The following is a 15,768-nucleotide window of genomic DNA, read 5'->3' on the forward strand; positions in this document are numbered from 1 at the left end:
TATGCCAGCAAGCAGAGTTCCCATGGCTTTTGTTCAAGTTCCTGCCTCAGCTTTCCTCAATGATGAACTGTGACCTGGAAATGTAAGCCAAATAAACCCTTTCTTCCTCCAAGTTGCTTTTGGCCAGTGTGTTTTATCACAGCAGCAGAACGTAACTAGAGTACCAGGTATTTGGTCATAGTAACAAGTAACAACTAATCAAGAAATCTTGTCAGTTGATAGTTTAAACTTCGTGTTAGAATATACTTTAAAAACTTAGAAATAATACCGTATAGTTATTTTGCATGCCCTAATGACTTTCTGCACTGGGGTGCATTTCTAGTTTGGGGCACCTTAACCTTTTAATAAAACCCCATGTTTAGCAATTTTCTTGGTTGGCAACCAGTCTTTCTCCCCATGCCTAGTTTGAAACATTTACTGCTTTTGAACTTGGATAATCATGTTTGATTTTCTTGGTGTTTTTGTAGAAGCTTTAAAAGCAGCAAAGTTACACCTTGTGCTGACTGCATAAGAATAAAGCCAAACTTGACTGACAGGTGTGTTTTTTGTAGAGTGTAACTGACTCTGGAAAAATCTGGTAAGGTTTTCACCTGTCCTGAGTTTCATCAATCCCTAGCTTTGGAAGCAGAACACACTCTTGATTGCACACATTTTATTCAGGAGTACAGTGTAAAGCATAGGTCAAATGTAGCTCATTCTGGAACCAGCTTAAGGTTTTGTCAGTTGATTGCAAGCTCATTTAGCCAATTATTTTGTTTTCTTTCCTTTCAGTAAAAGTAATTAGTAATGGCATAGTGTTTTTACCCTATAATTCATAAGTGAACAGAGCTGGGTTAAGTTGCCAGAGAAGTGGCTTTAATGACTCACAATATAATATCAGAGCCCTGGCAGCTGAAGATAATCTTTAGAGGGTGGTAATTTAGGGATTTAATGCATTTCTTAGACAGTTATAAACATGGTTAGTTTTCTCTTGAGACAATTGTTTTTTCTTCATGGTTTTTCATTAGAAATGTGTACATACTGTAGCATTTATACTAGAGTATAACGCAGACAAAGAGTAATTAGATGATAATATTAAACACTTGAAGCTGAGATGCAAGATGGGGCTGTTAGAGACGAAACCTGACTTCCGAGTAGCTGCTTATTTTGAATGGAAGATGGGAGAGATGTGTTATGACTGTCTGACCTTGGAGGACATTAGAACTGACTCACAGTGAGAGATTGAGGTAACACACATCTCTGTCCCCATGTTCCACCTTCCCCCTCCCCCAGCCACGATTGCACAAGCATTAAATTGTAGAACCACTTGGGAGACTTTATGATTTTCCCTTGAGAGTTCTATGGTTTCCTAGCAAAACAAAGGGAAAAGACCAAACAGTTTCTCTTTCTTTCCTGTGTTCCTTCCTTCTTTTCACCCTCCTCAAAGGTACGTGGGCTTCCATTCACCAGTTACAACTTTGGCTTGGTTAGGTGACCGTCATGAAGTGGCAGGCCCTTTGAACAGGGCTTCACTAACAATGCAGGTTAAATCAGAGGCAGAAAGAGGGTACACGCCAGGCACAGAGTGCTGACTCTGCGTTCACATTGTCTAGTGTATGTGTTAAGAGTGGAAGACAATCCGAGTTCCTCTATTGCAGTGGGTGAGCAAACCAAGTGAAAACTAAGGAATGAATCTTAGAGGGCTGTTGGTTTCTGGGAGGAAGACCCTGCATGCTTGAGCCCTGAGATGAGTGGTTCTGTGGGTTAGTAAATGGGGTGATGATGAACATGGTCCAGCCCTCTGTCTCCGAGTGTTCCTCTGCTATCTGTGGGGCATGGCAAACTGGTTTTTGTCTTTCATAATCCATAGCACTGCATGACTTCTGTGCTGAGTGTAGAATACAAGAGGTCCGCTTTATAAATAAGGCCCTCACAGCTGGTGACCTGTCACTGACCCAGACCAACCCTTTGGAGGTGGTAGTGGGTGGTTTGACACATGTAAGACTGCAAGCACACTAAGTATGTGGAAATAGTCTACTTTTTTGATTGCCAGAGTCTCCCTAAGCACACTTTGAAATTATTTTAAATAACTGGGTGTAGTTTTATATTGAGCCACAGAACTCTCCTCTCTCTCTCTCTCTCTCTCTCTCTCTCTCTCTCTCTCTCTCTCTCTCTCTGTGTGTGTGTGTGTGTGTGTGTGTGTGTGTGTTTCTGTGTGCGTTTGGTATAGAAAATGGCTAGAAAAATATCTTTAGTTATCTGTAGGTACAGCTAAAGAATTAGAATTGCTTATTTAATGACAGCTCAAAGGTTACTTTTAGTGGTTTGTTTGTTGTTGTTTTCTTTTCAGAGTTTCACACTGCAACCCAGGCCTGCCAGAACTAGTTATACTACATAGTTCATGCTGGCTTTAAACCCAAGACAGTCTTCCTACTTCAGCCTCTTAAGTCCCGAGATTATGGATATAAGACACCAAACACAGCTCAATACTTTTAATTCTTATGAACACATGACAATGGATGCTTTTTTTTAAAAAATGGATTAATACGCGGTTTTGTGGCTTTGAAAACAGCTCACTTAGTTGGGAGGCATCTGCAGGGAAGTCAGTTAATTGACCACCGGCACCGCCCTTTCCAAAAAAACACCCTTCCCCTTGTGGAATCAGATGCCAGTCAGTTTCGGTGGTGGCCTAGGATTTTCAGCCAGTACAGAAACGGAGGAAATGACAGAATGAGATGAAGATGTAGTTCCACTCTTTTGTATGAATATGTGTATGGTTCTTACCTCTAAAGAGCTTGCAGGGAAATCTTAGAGGTAGTATCTCTGAGTACATGGCTTTATCTGATAGTGAGAGAAAACAGAGGCCAAGTCTGGGGCTAGCGTTTAAGGCAAATATGTTTCCTACTTTGATGACTTGCATATTCATTCTCTCCTACACAAGACACAACCAGCTTTCCTAAAATCAACTACACATGCCAGGTGGTTTGACTGTAAAATATCCCCCATAGGCTCGGGTGCTTGAACACTTAGACCCCAGCTGACTGCGCGGCTCGAAGGGTTGGTTGCCCAGGCTGCAGCTGATGGAGGCCTCACTGGAGGAAGTGAGTCAGTGGGGGCGGGCCTTGAGGTTTTATATCCTAGCCCTACTTCCTGTTTACTTTATCGGCTTCCTGACATCAGATACAGATGATTAGCTGTCTCCCATATCTATAGACTTGCCTTCCTGACACAGTGGACCTTATCTCTCTGAAGTGTAAGCAAAAATAAGCCCTTCCTCCTTTAAGTTGGGTTTCTGAGGGTGTTTCATCCCAGGAACAACCAAAGTAAGACACCAAGGGACCCTAAAGATAAGAGTGATTGAAGTGTGGGGTTTTGTCTGCAGCTTTCCTGGTGGCCTGTGCTTCAGAGGGAGTATGACGACAAAGACTTGAGTTGATCCCTTTCCTTGGTGATAGAGTCCCGAAGCTTCCACAGACTGGAAGCCATCATGATTCAGAAACAAGTCAGTGCTTTATCTGATGCTCGACCTAAGAAGGGATGATTTAGTCCAGTGCTAGGAAAATATACGGTTACATAGTAGTAGTCTAATGTAGCTTCGTTTTAAGAAGAGATCATTTAAATGAGTAGATTTCATTGCAGTTGACTGAATTATTAATAAATAAGTTGAAGACCAAATTCCAAATGTGACTTTATTTGGAGATCAGTAATTTAGGAAGTAAAGTTAAATGAAGGAATGCCAAATCTGAGAGGATACATATTCTGATAAGAAGAGAGAGACTGCAGGGCGGTGGTGGCCCATGCCTTTAATCCCAGCACTCAGGAGGCAGAGGCCGGCAGAACTCTGAGTTTAAAGCCAGCACAACCAGAGAGCTACACAGAGAAACCCTGCCTCAAAAAACCAAAAATACATAAATAAAAGAAGAGGGAGACCTAGGTTTGTGATTTACTCTTAGTGTAAGGAAAGGCCATGTGTGCCCAGGGAGAGAGCCTTTTTCAAAATCAGTTGACTCCTGGAGTTTCAGTGTTGCAGCCTCCAGAACAGTAATGAACAGTAGATCCAACTCTTTGGATGGTAGCACTTTATTCTGGTGCCTCAAACATGGTTACAGGGTGACCCTTTTTATGGTAATTTCAGAATCCAACCTTGAAGTCAGATGTGGCTTCCATGCTTAAGACGGAATCCTCTTTCCCATGTCCCCTCTGACTGGAAGGAGGTAGATTCACAGTGACCTCGTTGTGTCCTCCTGGTTCCCTTTCAGGCTCCTCTAAGGAATCTGTGTGTGGCTGGCTCCTATCATCCCCTACCTCAGCCACATCCTCAACCCATATGGTAACAGAAGAGGGAGGAAATCTTGATACAGTGTAACATTCTGACGACCCAATATCAGTTCCAAATTTACAGAACCTACTAGTAACTTTGTGATGTAATTTCTCTTTCAGAGTCTTAGTTTCCTCACTTGAAAAACAATGTAGTGAAAATTTAATGGAGGACTTTATGTATAATGTTAGTAAAAGTTCAATAAACACAGGACTCAAGGTGTGTATGTATTTCTAGACTGGTATCAGTCTCAGTAAGTTGACTTGACTGGTCTAGAACTCACTGTGTTTACTGGACTATCCTTGAACTCATGGAACTAAAAGGCCCGTGCCACTACACCTGGCTAGTCACAGGGTATTACTGAGCACTGTGTGCGGTGTGCTAATTTGGGGGCTTACTGAAGGTAAAGTGAAATGTAAGACTTCTCCATAGGTAAAGACCTAACCAAAATAGGAATGTGAATTAAAATATGGGTGTGGTATCACATGCCTTTGAGCTTAGTGCTCAGTAGGAAGAGGCAAGCAGGCAGATGATCTCTGTGAGTTCTAGTGACCCAGAGCTATCTAGTGAGACCCTGTCTTGAAAACAAAAACAAAACTAAAGTGAGAAGGAAAATACATGTTAGAGCAAGCATGCCTATAGAGCAATTTTGGGTTCCTGTTTAAGTTGAACAAAGGAGTTTGGATGAGGATGTAAATCAAGGAACTATTACCTGTAGGTGAACGTCATCTCTGCAGTAATCTGTCAGCTGACCTGCCCAATGAGCTTGGCGAATCAGCGGATCTCCACTCTGACAAGCCTGTTCTCTTTCCTGTGCTGCCCCTTGGGGTTGCCTCTGCTCCAGTAGTCTATGTTTGTTAGGAGTTGGGAAGCCTCCTTGCTTGAACTTGGCCTGTGTTTTAGATTTTTTAATAACACATCGGACATGGTGCTAGGACAAAACACAATGTTAATCAAAGTGATTTTTTTTCATTTTAGTCAAATATAATAACTCAGACTCTTCTGTGTGGCCAATCTTATGTTTGGAAATGAGTTTCTTCCATAGTTTGGACAATACAGATCTGTGAGCCTTCATTTATATTACCATAATGGTGGGGATGGTGACCATAGGTTCTTGGAAGAGGCTCCTAATATTGTGTCTCTGTGTGTGTGTGTGAGAGAGAGAGAGAGAGAGACTGCATTGGCAGACAGAACTTCAGTTAGAAGTCAATGGACATAATTATGCACATTTTACTCATTTATATTCAAAGACCCCTGTACTGTTAGAAACTTCTACCTTAGAACATCAAACAAGGGGAAAAGAGTGAGTTCTGACCATTTTAGTACTTTCCTGGAACAAATGTTTTGGGCTGCTACTGATAGCCATTATAATTCCATTTTTAGTTATCTGGAGTATGTTTAGTTACTTGGTTAGTTTTAATTGTTAACTTGGCATACTCTAGAATCACCCAGGGAGAGAATCTCACTGAGAAACTGTTTGGATCAAGTTGGTCTGTGAGGATGCTTGTGGAGGATTATCTTGGTTGTGTTAGGTGAAACCAGAGAGCTGCCCACTATGGGTGACACCATTCCCCAGGTAAGGGATTTTGAAGTGTAAAAGGGGAGAGGAAGCAAAATGAAGACAAATATGCAGTACTTCATTCCTGTGTCATTGTTTTTTTGTTTGTTTGTTTGTTTGTTTGTTTGGTTTTTGATTGAATGTCTCAAGCCCCTGTAACTGATTTCCCTGCATTGATAGAGTGTATCTAACCTGGACCTGTGAACTAAAAATAAACCCCTTCTTCCCTAAGTTGCTTTTGTCAGAGCAACAAAAAAAAAAAAAAAAAAAGAAGAAGAAGAAAAATGAAAAAAGAAAAAAAAAGAAAGAAAATAAGAGCTCAAAAGAGCAACTCTGCCCCCTAGAGAATTTATGGAGACCTACATTTCATGAGTGACATCCAAAAATAATTTGCATGAAGGATTTTCCCTAGAAATCAGTTACTGCTGTACACTTTAAATCCCATACTGTTCCCTGTGGAAACATCTTTTAAACATCTCTCCTGTGAGGAGGAATGCTTATTGTACTTTCATGCAATGTCTTCTTGTCTCTTCCCCCTGTTTTTTCTCCTTCTCTTTACTTACATATTGACATTTGTCTTTCTATGGTCTCTAATTTCACCCATTTTTCCTGTGTAAGTGATATATTTTTATTCTTCTTTGTGGCCAGATAATAATCTGTTGTGTATGTATCCCACATTACCCATTCATTTGTTGACAAACATGGAGGCAATGTTTAAACATACAAGGAAGATTATTCAAAGCTATTGAAAAAAATAAAGACCAAACCAGTTTGAACTCAGCTCCCTTGAAGCAGAAGGTAAAATGGTTCTTAATGGGGGCGATACCTACTAGAAAAGTGCTGGGAAACCCAGGGTACACAGGGATGCTGGAAAGTAGGATGTGTTAACGTGATTCTGAGTTTGCTGATGTTTTTCTCAGTGACAAGGCCACCTGCATTTGGTAATTGTCCTTGTTTCAAGTTAGTCTCCTGTCCTCTCATGTAGGATGGACAGAAGATGCTACCTTTCCTGATAATTACATTTTAAATGGGTGGTTTCCAGGTCTTTGAGGACAGTTTTGTTCTGAAAGGACTGATGCTGAAGGGAAAGGACAAGTTTCTAATTGCTAGGTTTTTGTTTTCTTAAGCATATGCTCCATGGAAGGAGATTCCAGAAAGAAACCTGTCTAAAAGTTAGTCAAGCTGCCATCATGCTATTTACATTGTAGACACTGTTGTATTAAAATGGGTTACCCAATAGACTGGAAAGGAAAACTATACCTTGGAAGGAAAAACCAGCATCATTTCCTTACCTAATGTTGGGAAATGGAAAGTGGAACACAGAGTAGGGAAGGGACAGATGTTGTTGACTAGATGTCAGAAGACCCACTGATAAGTCTCTTTGGGTCAGGAAGGAGCTAATACCAAAAGACCCAAACCAACTTAACAGAGTTAACTTGGGGTTCCTTTGGATGAAATAACCTGTGACCAGCACTGGTGATGGAGAGAGGAGAAAAGGGGCTGAGATTGTGAAAGTCTCTTCTAAGTGGAGTCTTTTCTTTTCCAATGGCACAGACCAGCCCTGCACCATGAACGTATGATCAGCATTGTTTGTAATCAATCTCCCGTGTGTGTGTGTGTATGTGTGTGTGTGTGTGTGTGTGTGTACATACATGCATACATATATATGCAAAGATATAATGCACACATCACAATATCCTGATGCACTGCTAAAGTGTTTTTAAATAAATCACAGGCATTTCAGAAACTGAGTATTATAAGAAATTGGTGACTTGGCTCAATTTGCATTAGAAATACACCAGGAAGCTTGAGTTGGGGATGGGGGGGTGGCCAGGATTTTTCTGTTGTGTGATAAAATATTCTGACAAAAGTAATTTGGGGGAGAACAACTTTATTTTAGTTTGCAGGTCCAGGTTACATACAGTCTGTCCATCAGCTACACCTCCCTACGGAGGTTAGAGTGGCAGGAGCTTGTGACTCATGGTCATATTACACACAGTCAAGGATTAGACAGGAATGACTTCATGTATGCTTGCCCTTGTCTTGCTTTCTCTCCTCTCCCACAGTTCAGGATAGTGCTACCCATGATGGATGTCTTCTCCTCTCAATTAACAAACTCAATAATAAGCCAATTGGATCTAGCAGAAGCTGTGAGAATGGATATAAGCTTTATAGTTACTGGGGATGTGTGACATTTGCATATCTTACCACTACCACCACCCCGGCCAAGAGAAAACACAAAGAAGAAAGAATAATTCATTCTTCTTAAACAAGAGGCTTGGTCTGTAGTGTTGTCTGCTCCAGAGCTATCCATGATGGTACAAAGTACACATGTGATTTGTCAGCGGAGCTCCTGGGAGAGAAAAATATCATTAGAGTTGGTTGCGGGGAGTAAGATGCAGGAGGTTGAGAGGGACTGGGGAGAAGGAGCTGGGCTTTCTCTTGTAGTCTAGCTTTGAGTGTTAAGATGACCTGGAAGGAGGTCAAAAGAAAATTTTAAGATGCAACCCTGAAATATGTGATTTTGATATGTTTCATTTCTTTCCATTTGCCTTTTTAGCGGTCAAAAATGAGTGAACCGTCTGATAAGAACTCCACTCAAGAAGAACCCACAAATCAAATGTCTTCAGAGAAAAGCAGTCCGATTGGCCAAAAGCAACTGGTATAGCATGCAGATGTCATGATTTCATGTAATTTGTTGAGCTGCTAGCATGGAATGTCTGAGATGCTAGAAGCTCAACCTATATATTTTAAAGATGTTTTGACTTCAAAATCAGAGTCAAATGGTGTGTTACTTTGGGGGAGAGGTTATGCTTTTATTTCTACAGGAAATGAGAGGCTGTGGATTAAGGTCAGGTTAAAGATGATTAAGTTTGATCGAGAAAGACCTCCTGAAAATCTTGACTATAGACATAAATAAATAAATCTTAAAATAATCTACAGAACATGTAATGAATTTTTACCTGCTGAAACATAAAACAAAAAAAATCTTTAACTGACTTGTACATACCACATATTCAAAACTTATAATTTATGTTACCTTTAAAAGTCACGTATTTTCAGGTGATCCGGCAGTTTTCATAATCCAATGTGTTTTAGCACCTGCTGTTTCTTTATTAGCAAGCAGAAAATCTAAACACAGCACAGTAACATACAGAATTCAAACTCTGTGTATTTTCCATCTTTATGTGACTTACTGTTCATGTTTACTTTATTCCTTTTTAAGGACTTTACTTCATTACTTTTTAAACTTTTTTTTTAAATTCACGACTGTCTCTACCCTTTCTTTTTTCTCTCCCAAGCCTATGTACATTCTTAAACACACTAACCTCTTTAGAAGTTCTTTGTCAGTCTAGAACTGTCTTTACTGTGTATCTGTAATCTTTTTCTGAACACATGCACCATTAAACTGCTAAGCAGTGTGGCTAGGACCTCCACCTCGCTTATGGCAGCCGGCTTCACCCCACTTGGTTCTCTGAGAGCCTAGCTTCGTAGCAGAGGGACCAGTGAGAGCCACATTTACCACCCCAACTTTGGGAAGTTTTGGGGGTCCACACTGCCACTGCTCATGAACCCCGTTTAAGTGTTTGGTAGCATGGCCTCTTCAAAGAGCTGTGCCTGTTTTTGCCACTAGCACTGAGCCTGGAAGCCATCACTTAAAAACCTGTGTTTTGCCAAGCACTGGTGGCACGTGCTTTTACTCCCAGCACTTGGGAGACAGAGGCAGGTGGATCTCTGTGAGTTCGAGGCCAGCCTGGTTTACATAGCAAGTTCCAGCACAGGCTCCAAAGCTACATAAAGAAACCCTGTCTCGAAAAAAACAAAATAACAACAACAACAACAAAAAGCTGTGTCTTTGCTTGCTGCCAGCAAACATAGTTTACCCCCGAGAAAGGTGGTTACCGGGAAGCTATGTTTGACTTGTTTTGTGTGTATTTAGAATCCTTTTTTAAAGCTTTGTCAGATCATATGTGGACATTCTGGCCACACATTGGGATGCCATCTGTAGTTGGAGTTTCTCTGTGTCCCAGCAGCAAATCCCAAATAATCACACAGAGACTTAATATTAATTATAAATACTCAGCGTCTTACAACTTATATTAATCTAAATTCTACCATGTGACATTACCTCTCTTTCATCTTGTACCTCCTGCTTCCTCTCCCTGTCTGCTGGTGACTCTTCCCAGTGTCCTTAGTTTGTTTTTCTCGTCTAACCCTATCCTATGCAGCTACTGGCCAGTCAGCTTCCTTATTAAACCAATCACAGCATAATTGGCACAGTAACATTATTCCACAGCAGTTTTTATTTTTATTTTTTCCACTTTTTTATTTTTTATTTATTTTATTTTATTTTATTTCATTTTTGAGACAAGGTTTCTCTGTGTAGCTTTGGAGCATCTCCTGGTGCTCACTCTGTAGACCAGGCTGGCCTTGAACTCATGGAGCTCTGCCTGCCTCTGCCCTCCACGTGCTGGGATTAAAGGTGTGTGCCACCACCACATTTTCATTGGAGACACTTTCTACTCTGTGTTTAGAAAGAATGGCTGAATTTGAGGATATATAGCCTTTTGGAACTTAATCAGATTAAACTGTTGATTTTTCCTTATGCAGCAAACACATTCCCATGATGTTTTGATAAGAACACCAGACAGTCCATTTTGAAAGAATGAAAGATGTATGAAACTACTAAAATATTTTGTTCATTTCACAGCAACAAATAGAACGGCAGCTAAAATGCTTGGCATTTCAAAACCCTGGACCACAGGTGGCAGATTTTAACCCTGAGACAAGGCAGCAGAAAAAGAAAGCACGGATGTCAAAGATGAATGAATATTTTTCTGGGAAGAACAAGTAAGATCATGATGTATTTGATTTATGGCATTATAAATTGCAAGTGTTCTCCTTGATTTTAAAGCAAAGTAATTAAAAGCTACATCTTGTCATGTTTTCAACATTTTCTTCTATAGTACACTTAAGTCCCCTTATGCCTGGGTGTTAGCATCTTTAAGAAATAGGCAATATTGTTGAGAGCAAGGTGGCATGTGCCTGGAATGCCAGCACTTGGATACAGAGGCAGAAAGATTCCAAGTTCAAAGTCAGCTTGAGTTACTTAGGAAAACTATGTGTATGTGTGTGTGTGTGGGGGGGTGATAATCTAAATCTCAAAGAGCACCCTTTTTTTTTTCCCAAAGGGCCTTATCCTAAAATATTACCTTTAGTAGAAAAGTTGACTGAATATAACAAAGAAGTATTATTAAAAGGAAAAATAATGTAACCACAGGGTTGGATTCAGAAATTAAGCAGGTACCATGCTATCACTAAATACAAGGACCATTAATATATTGGAATATACAGTAGCTGAAGGTGTAACTCAGAGGCACCTGCCTAGCATGCACAAGACCCTAGCTTTCGACTACAGCATGACAAGGGAAAAAAACGCATTCTGAAGCAGCGAACTAGATGGATATCTTGGCAGTGAGGAGCACTCCCTGTTCTTCTGAGCACCTGAACTGGTACATAGCCCCAAACTTGGGCAGCTCCCAGCTGCCTGCAAATCCAGCTCTAGAGAATCTGACCCCATTTTCTGGTTTTTCTGGCAGGGGATCTCCATACACATGGTATTACACTCGTACATACACATAAATTTTTAAATGATTTATATGAAACAGAAGGAGTGAAAACTGAGCTTACATATTTGAAATTTTGATGTGTAGGAAGGATTGTATTTATTATTATTTCATTTTTTTCTTTTATTGAAAATAGATTCTTTCCACATATAATATATCCTCACTATAGTTTTCCCTCATTTTTATGTATGAAGTATGGTATGTTTTTGCCCTGATCTTATAAAATTGCTTTTAAAATCAAATCTCAGTTAATTGTCAAGGAAAAGTGACACTATGTATGACCTTGAAAACATACTTACCATGACTATAAGTTTGACTATTATAGATTACCATTAATCTGTATTTATTATCCTAAATAGTTTGTAATAAGAACTTTCAAGGACTAGAAATTTACATTACATTGTTAAATAAGCTGAATAGGTGCAATACCTTAAACAAGAGTAGAAATATATGTACAGTATATCCTAACAAAAATAACCTTAAATTTCTGTCAATATATAAAATATCTTAAACAAGAGTAAAAACACATATCCCGTATAACAAAAATAACCTCAAATTTGTACCAATATACAAAAATCTATATCAATGTAAAATATTTAATACTAATAGTTATTTTTGGGATAGAGTAGATTCAATAATCTTCCTTTTATCCTATCATTTCTGTATCTCCTCCTTTCTTTTCAGAAAAGGACCTTGAATCTATTCTCTTTTGTTTAGCTTTTTTCCTGACCATTATCCATAACAACCCACCTTAAATGATAATAAATATCTTTAACTAATTTCTGGGGAATGTGGTTTAGTTTTTTCTTTCTACTTCCTGTTGACTGGGGGTACTGGTAATCTTTGGGGGACCCTGAGAAAATTTAGGATAATTGTTAAATCTTGGCTGTAATGCTCTGTGAGGCTGGACCATCTCAGTCAGCATCCTAACGCTGTTCTGGATGCAGAATTCTGAGAAGACTGTAACAGAGGCATTTTGAAATGCTGGACCACCAGGGTCATCTGTTTTCCTTGCTGTCTGGTCCCCTTGCTCTGAAAATATATAAGCTTTAAAAAAATAACATACATGTCTGCATCAATACAAGTATAGACTGTGCATTGTATACAAGTCAGTCAAAGATGATTTTTGTTATTGTTGTGGTTATGTGTTTGAGCAAGTAAAGTATAACATCACATGTCTTGTGGTTCTTTTGGGTTTATTTCTTTATGTTTGCAGCCAGGATTTTCAGAGGTCTTCCTTGACCAAACCTGATTTTCTTTAACTCAGAATAAATTGATAGCCTCTCATTTCATGTATAAATAAATGCATAACATCTCCCTAAGTAACATATCTTTTGGCTTATATTTTGAAATCAAGATATTTTTAAAATATATAGTTTGGTTGAATCTACCAGTTTTTATAATTCAGAGTCTCTTAGCAGCCAAAAAATTCAAAGACAACACAACATACAGGATCCAGACCCTTTGTGTATTTCCTATCTTTATGTGGCTTATTATATTTTTTAATCACTCTATTTTTAAAAGAACTTTTTCCTACCTTTTTTTTTCTTTCTCTCCCAAGCCTACGTATATTTTTAAAAGCACTGTACCCCATTTAGAGGTTGTTTTGTTTTGTTTGTGTTTTTGTATGAATTTGTCTTTACTGCATATCTGTAACCTTTTTTGTCTGCATGAACAAAAATCCTAAACCTGCCATGCAGCATGCTGCTGGAGCTCTCAGGCTTGCAGGCAGCTGTTGGGAGACTGATAGAATCTCTGTGATGCTACTGACATGATTCTGTGAGACTAGGAAACTACTATGTTTGTCTCTGTTACGAACCTTTTTTTTAGAATTTATGCAGAAATTCTTACCAAACGTTTGGTGCCATTTGAAGGCAGAGTTCTCCTATCCATGGAGCCACTTCCAAATTACCACACTGCGGCTTATATTAATTAAAATGCTTGGCCAATAGCTCAGGCTTATTACTAACTAGCTCTTACATGTTGAGTTAACACATATTTCTTACTTACTCTCTGCCACATGGTGGTACCTTTATTAGCATGTCACACTCATCTCCTCCTCCCTCTGCATTTAGCTGGCAACTCCTCTGACTGTCCTTCCTCCTCCCAGAGTCCTCAGTATCTGACTGCCCACCTATACTTCCTGCCAGGCTACCAGCCTGCCAGCTTTTTATTAACCAAGGAGAGTAATACATATTCACAGTGTACAGAAGAACTATTCCACAGCACAGTGTGACCACATAAGTGGAATGCCAGTCTCTGGACCTCAAGGTGATAAGATATACAACCCGCTCCCAAGGCTTTCAAGCAGATTTGTTTTGAAAGATAAAAGTGGTTTGGTTTTGAGTGGGTGGTAAAGTTCTTGTAAAAGTCTTTACCACAGGCATGCTGCAGAGGTAGGCAGAGACAGTGTGGGAATCTAAGGTCTGAAGTGCTGCCCTCTGGCGAACATTTTGCCTTTACTGTGGTCTTACAACCCAGACTCCTGCCATTTCTGGTACTTATATTTTCTGTCTACACTGGCGGTAAAATAGTCATAAAGAAACAGAAGAAAAGGCACTTGAAACCTTCGTCAATAGTTTCTCCCCCTTCCCTTTAATGATTATGGTGTAGTAACTGATAGTCTTCATCTTGAATCATTAAGAAATACACCCGTTTTTGCTAGAGTGCTTTTAAGAGAGAAGAAGATTATAAAGTTAGTAGGAAAATATAGAGGCCATGAAGTCCTTGTGCTTACAGATAAGCACTACGGAACCCTGGAATGTTAAACATGCAGGGTTGTCTCTTCAATGGAAGGTATGTATACCTGTCTTCCACCCAGCAGGCTTGGAGTGGATGTGGTTAATAGCCTGGTGACATCTGCACTATCTGTGTGACAGAGACCACAGCAGATCCTCTCCCAGGCCCTTAAGATATAACACATGTAGTCTGTCTATAGAACCCGTCTTCATGGAAGAGGTGACAGGTACTTTGAAAAGAGTTTCAATGTGATTAATTATGCCTGAAGCTTTATTGTGCACATGGGATTATGTTACACCAGGGAACTTTTTTTTTTTTTGGTAAACTGTACTGCCTCAAATAAACTGCCTGGTGTCACTCTAGAAGTCTGAACCAGCACTTGCTACTGACTATTGAACCAGACTTCCTTCTTGCCTAACACAGATGGACACTATGTTGGCCTTAGTGTCTACATAGACCCCTCCCAAACACAGAAAAATACCATCTATATGTTATTTTGAAGGAAATATAGAACCTTTGTAGCAGGAAGCTCCAGTTAGCTATTCCAGTGTTCTTAGATGGATGTTTATATGCCCCCAGAAATGGTGAACAATTAGCTTTCCCTCAGCAATCAGCCTGGCTGTGCATTCCAGCTGACTGGCATTCAATATGGGGGGACTGTTTCTGGTAGCCTCCAGCATGCTGTTCCCTGAGAGGAAAAGGGCCACGCATGTCACAGTGCTGTGCAGTAGTTTCTTCCCAGTGGTGAGGACAGCGGTGCAATCTCATCCGTGTCATCTCTTCTTTGCAGAGTTATGAAGAAGTATGACAAAAGTGGCAGGCTAATCTGTAATGACATGGACCTGTGTGACTGCCTGGAGAAGAATTGCCTGGGCTGTTTCTACCCTTGCCCCAAGTGCAACTCCAACAAGTGTGGGCCCGAGTGCCGGTGCAATCGTCGCTGGGTTTATGACGCCATTGTCACTGAGTCTGGAGAGGTCATCAGCACTCTGCCATTTAGTGTTCCTGACTAGGAGATATTACGCATAGACACTTTCTAGACACACACTCTCTAGACACTGTGTGTGTGTGTGTGTGTGTGTGTGTATGTGTGTGTGTGTGTGTTTTGAGACAGGTCTTATTCTGTAGCTCAGGCTAGCTTTGAACTCATAGCAGTCTTTCTACCTTAGCTTCCCAAGTCCTGGTAGTTTAGGTGTAATGCATCATGCCTGCCTTCTGTTTCTTGATTTTTATTGTATACATATGTACATATGTATAAGTATGATCAGGCACACACACACACACACACACACACATACACACTTAAGTCAAACATCTTCTTGGATAAGTTTTTGTGTTTGGGCAAATTGGGTAATTATCTAGACTTCTGTGCCCCTCTCGGGTTCCTCAACTCATGACTGAAGGCTACAGGAGTGGACAATCAGTCCTGCTCCTTAGCACCAGTCTCGGCTCTGCCTGGAAGCCATACCTCTCCCTTCTCAGAGTGTCTGGTTGAGAACATCACAGTTTGAAGATTTGCAGAACACTGTATCTGCAAACTGTTACCT

At 40.1% G+C, this 15,768-nt stretch overlaps 1 protein-coding gene across 1 annotated transcript; it reads left to right on the forward strand.

The window, feature by feature from the left end:
* Positions 1-8,424: 8,424 nt before the first annotated feature.
* Positions 8,425-15,246, forward strand: Arl14epl (ADP ribosylation factor like GTPase 14 effector protein like). The gene is made up of 3 exons (XM_051201043.1): positions 8,425-8,517; positions 10,567-10,706; positions 15,012-15,246. The coding sequence occupies exons 1-3, from the start codon at positions 8,425-8,427 to the stop codon at positions 15,232-15,234; spliced, it is 456 nt and encodes a 151-aa protein (XP_051057000.1). The 3' UTR covers positions 15,235-15,246.
* The last annotated feature ends 522 nt before the right edge of the window (positions 15,247-15,768 follow it).

The sequence above is a fragment of the Phodopus roborovskii genome, unplaced genomic scaffold, assembly GCF_943737965.1.
Source record: "Phodopus roborovskii unplaced genomic scaffold, PHOROB, whole genome shotgun sequence".
Lineage (NCBI taxonomy): Eukaryota > Metazoa > Chordata > Mammalia > Rodentia > Cricetidae > Phodopus > Phodopus roborovskii.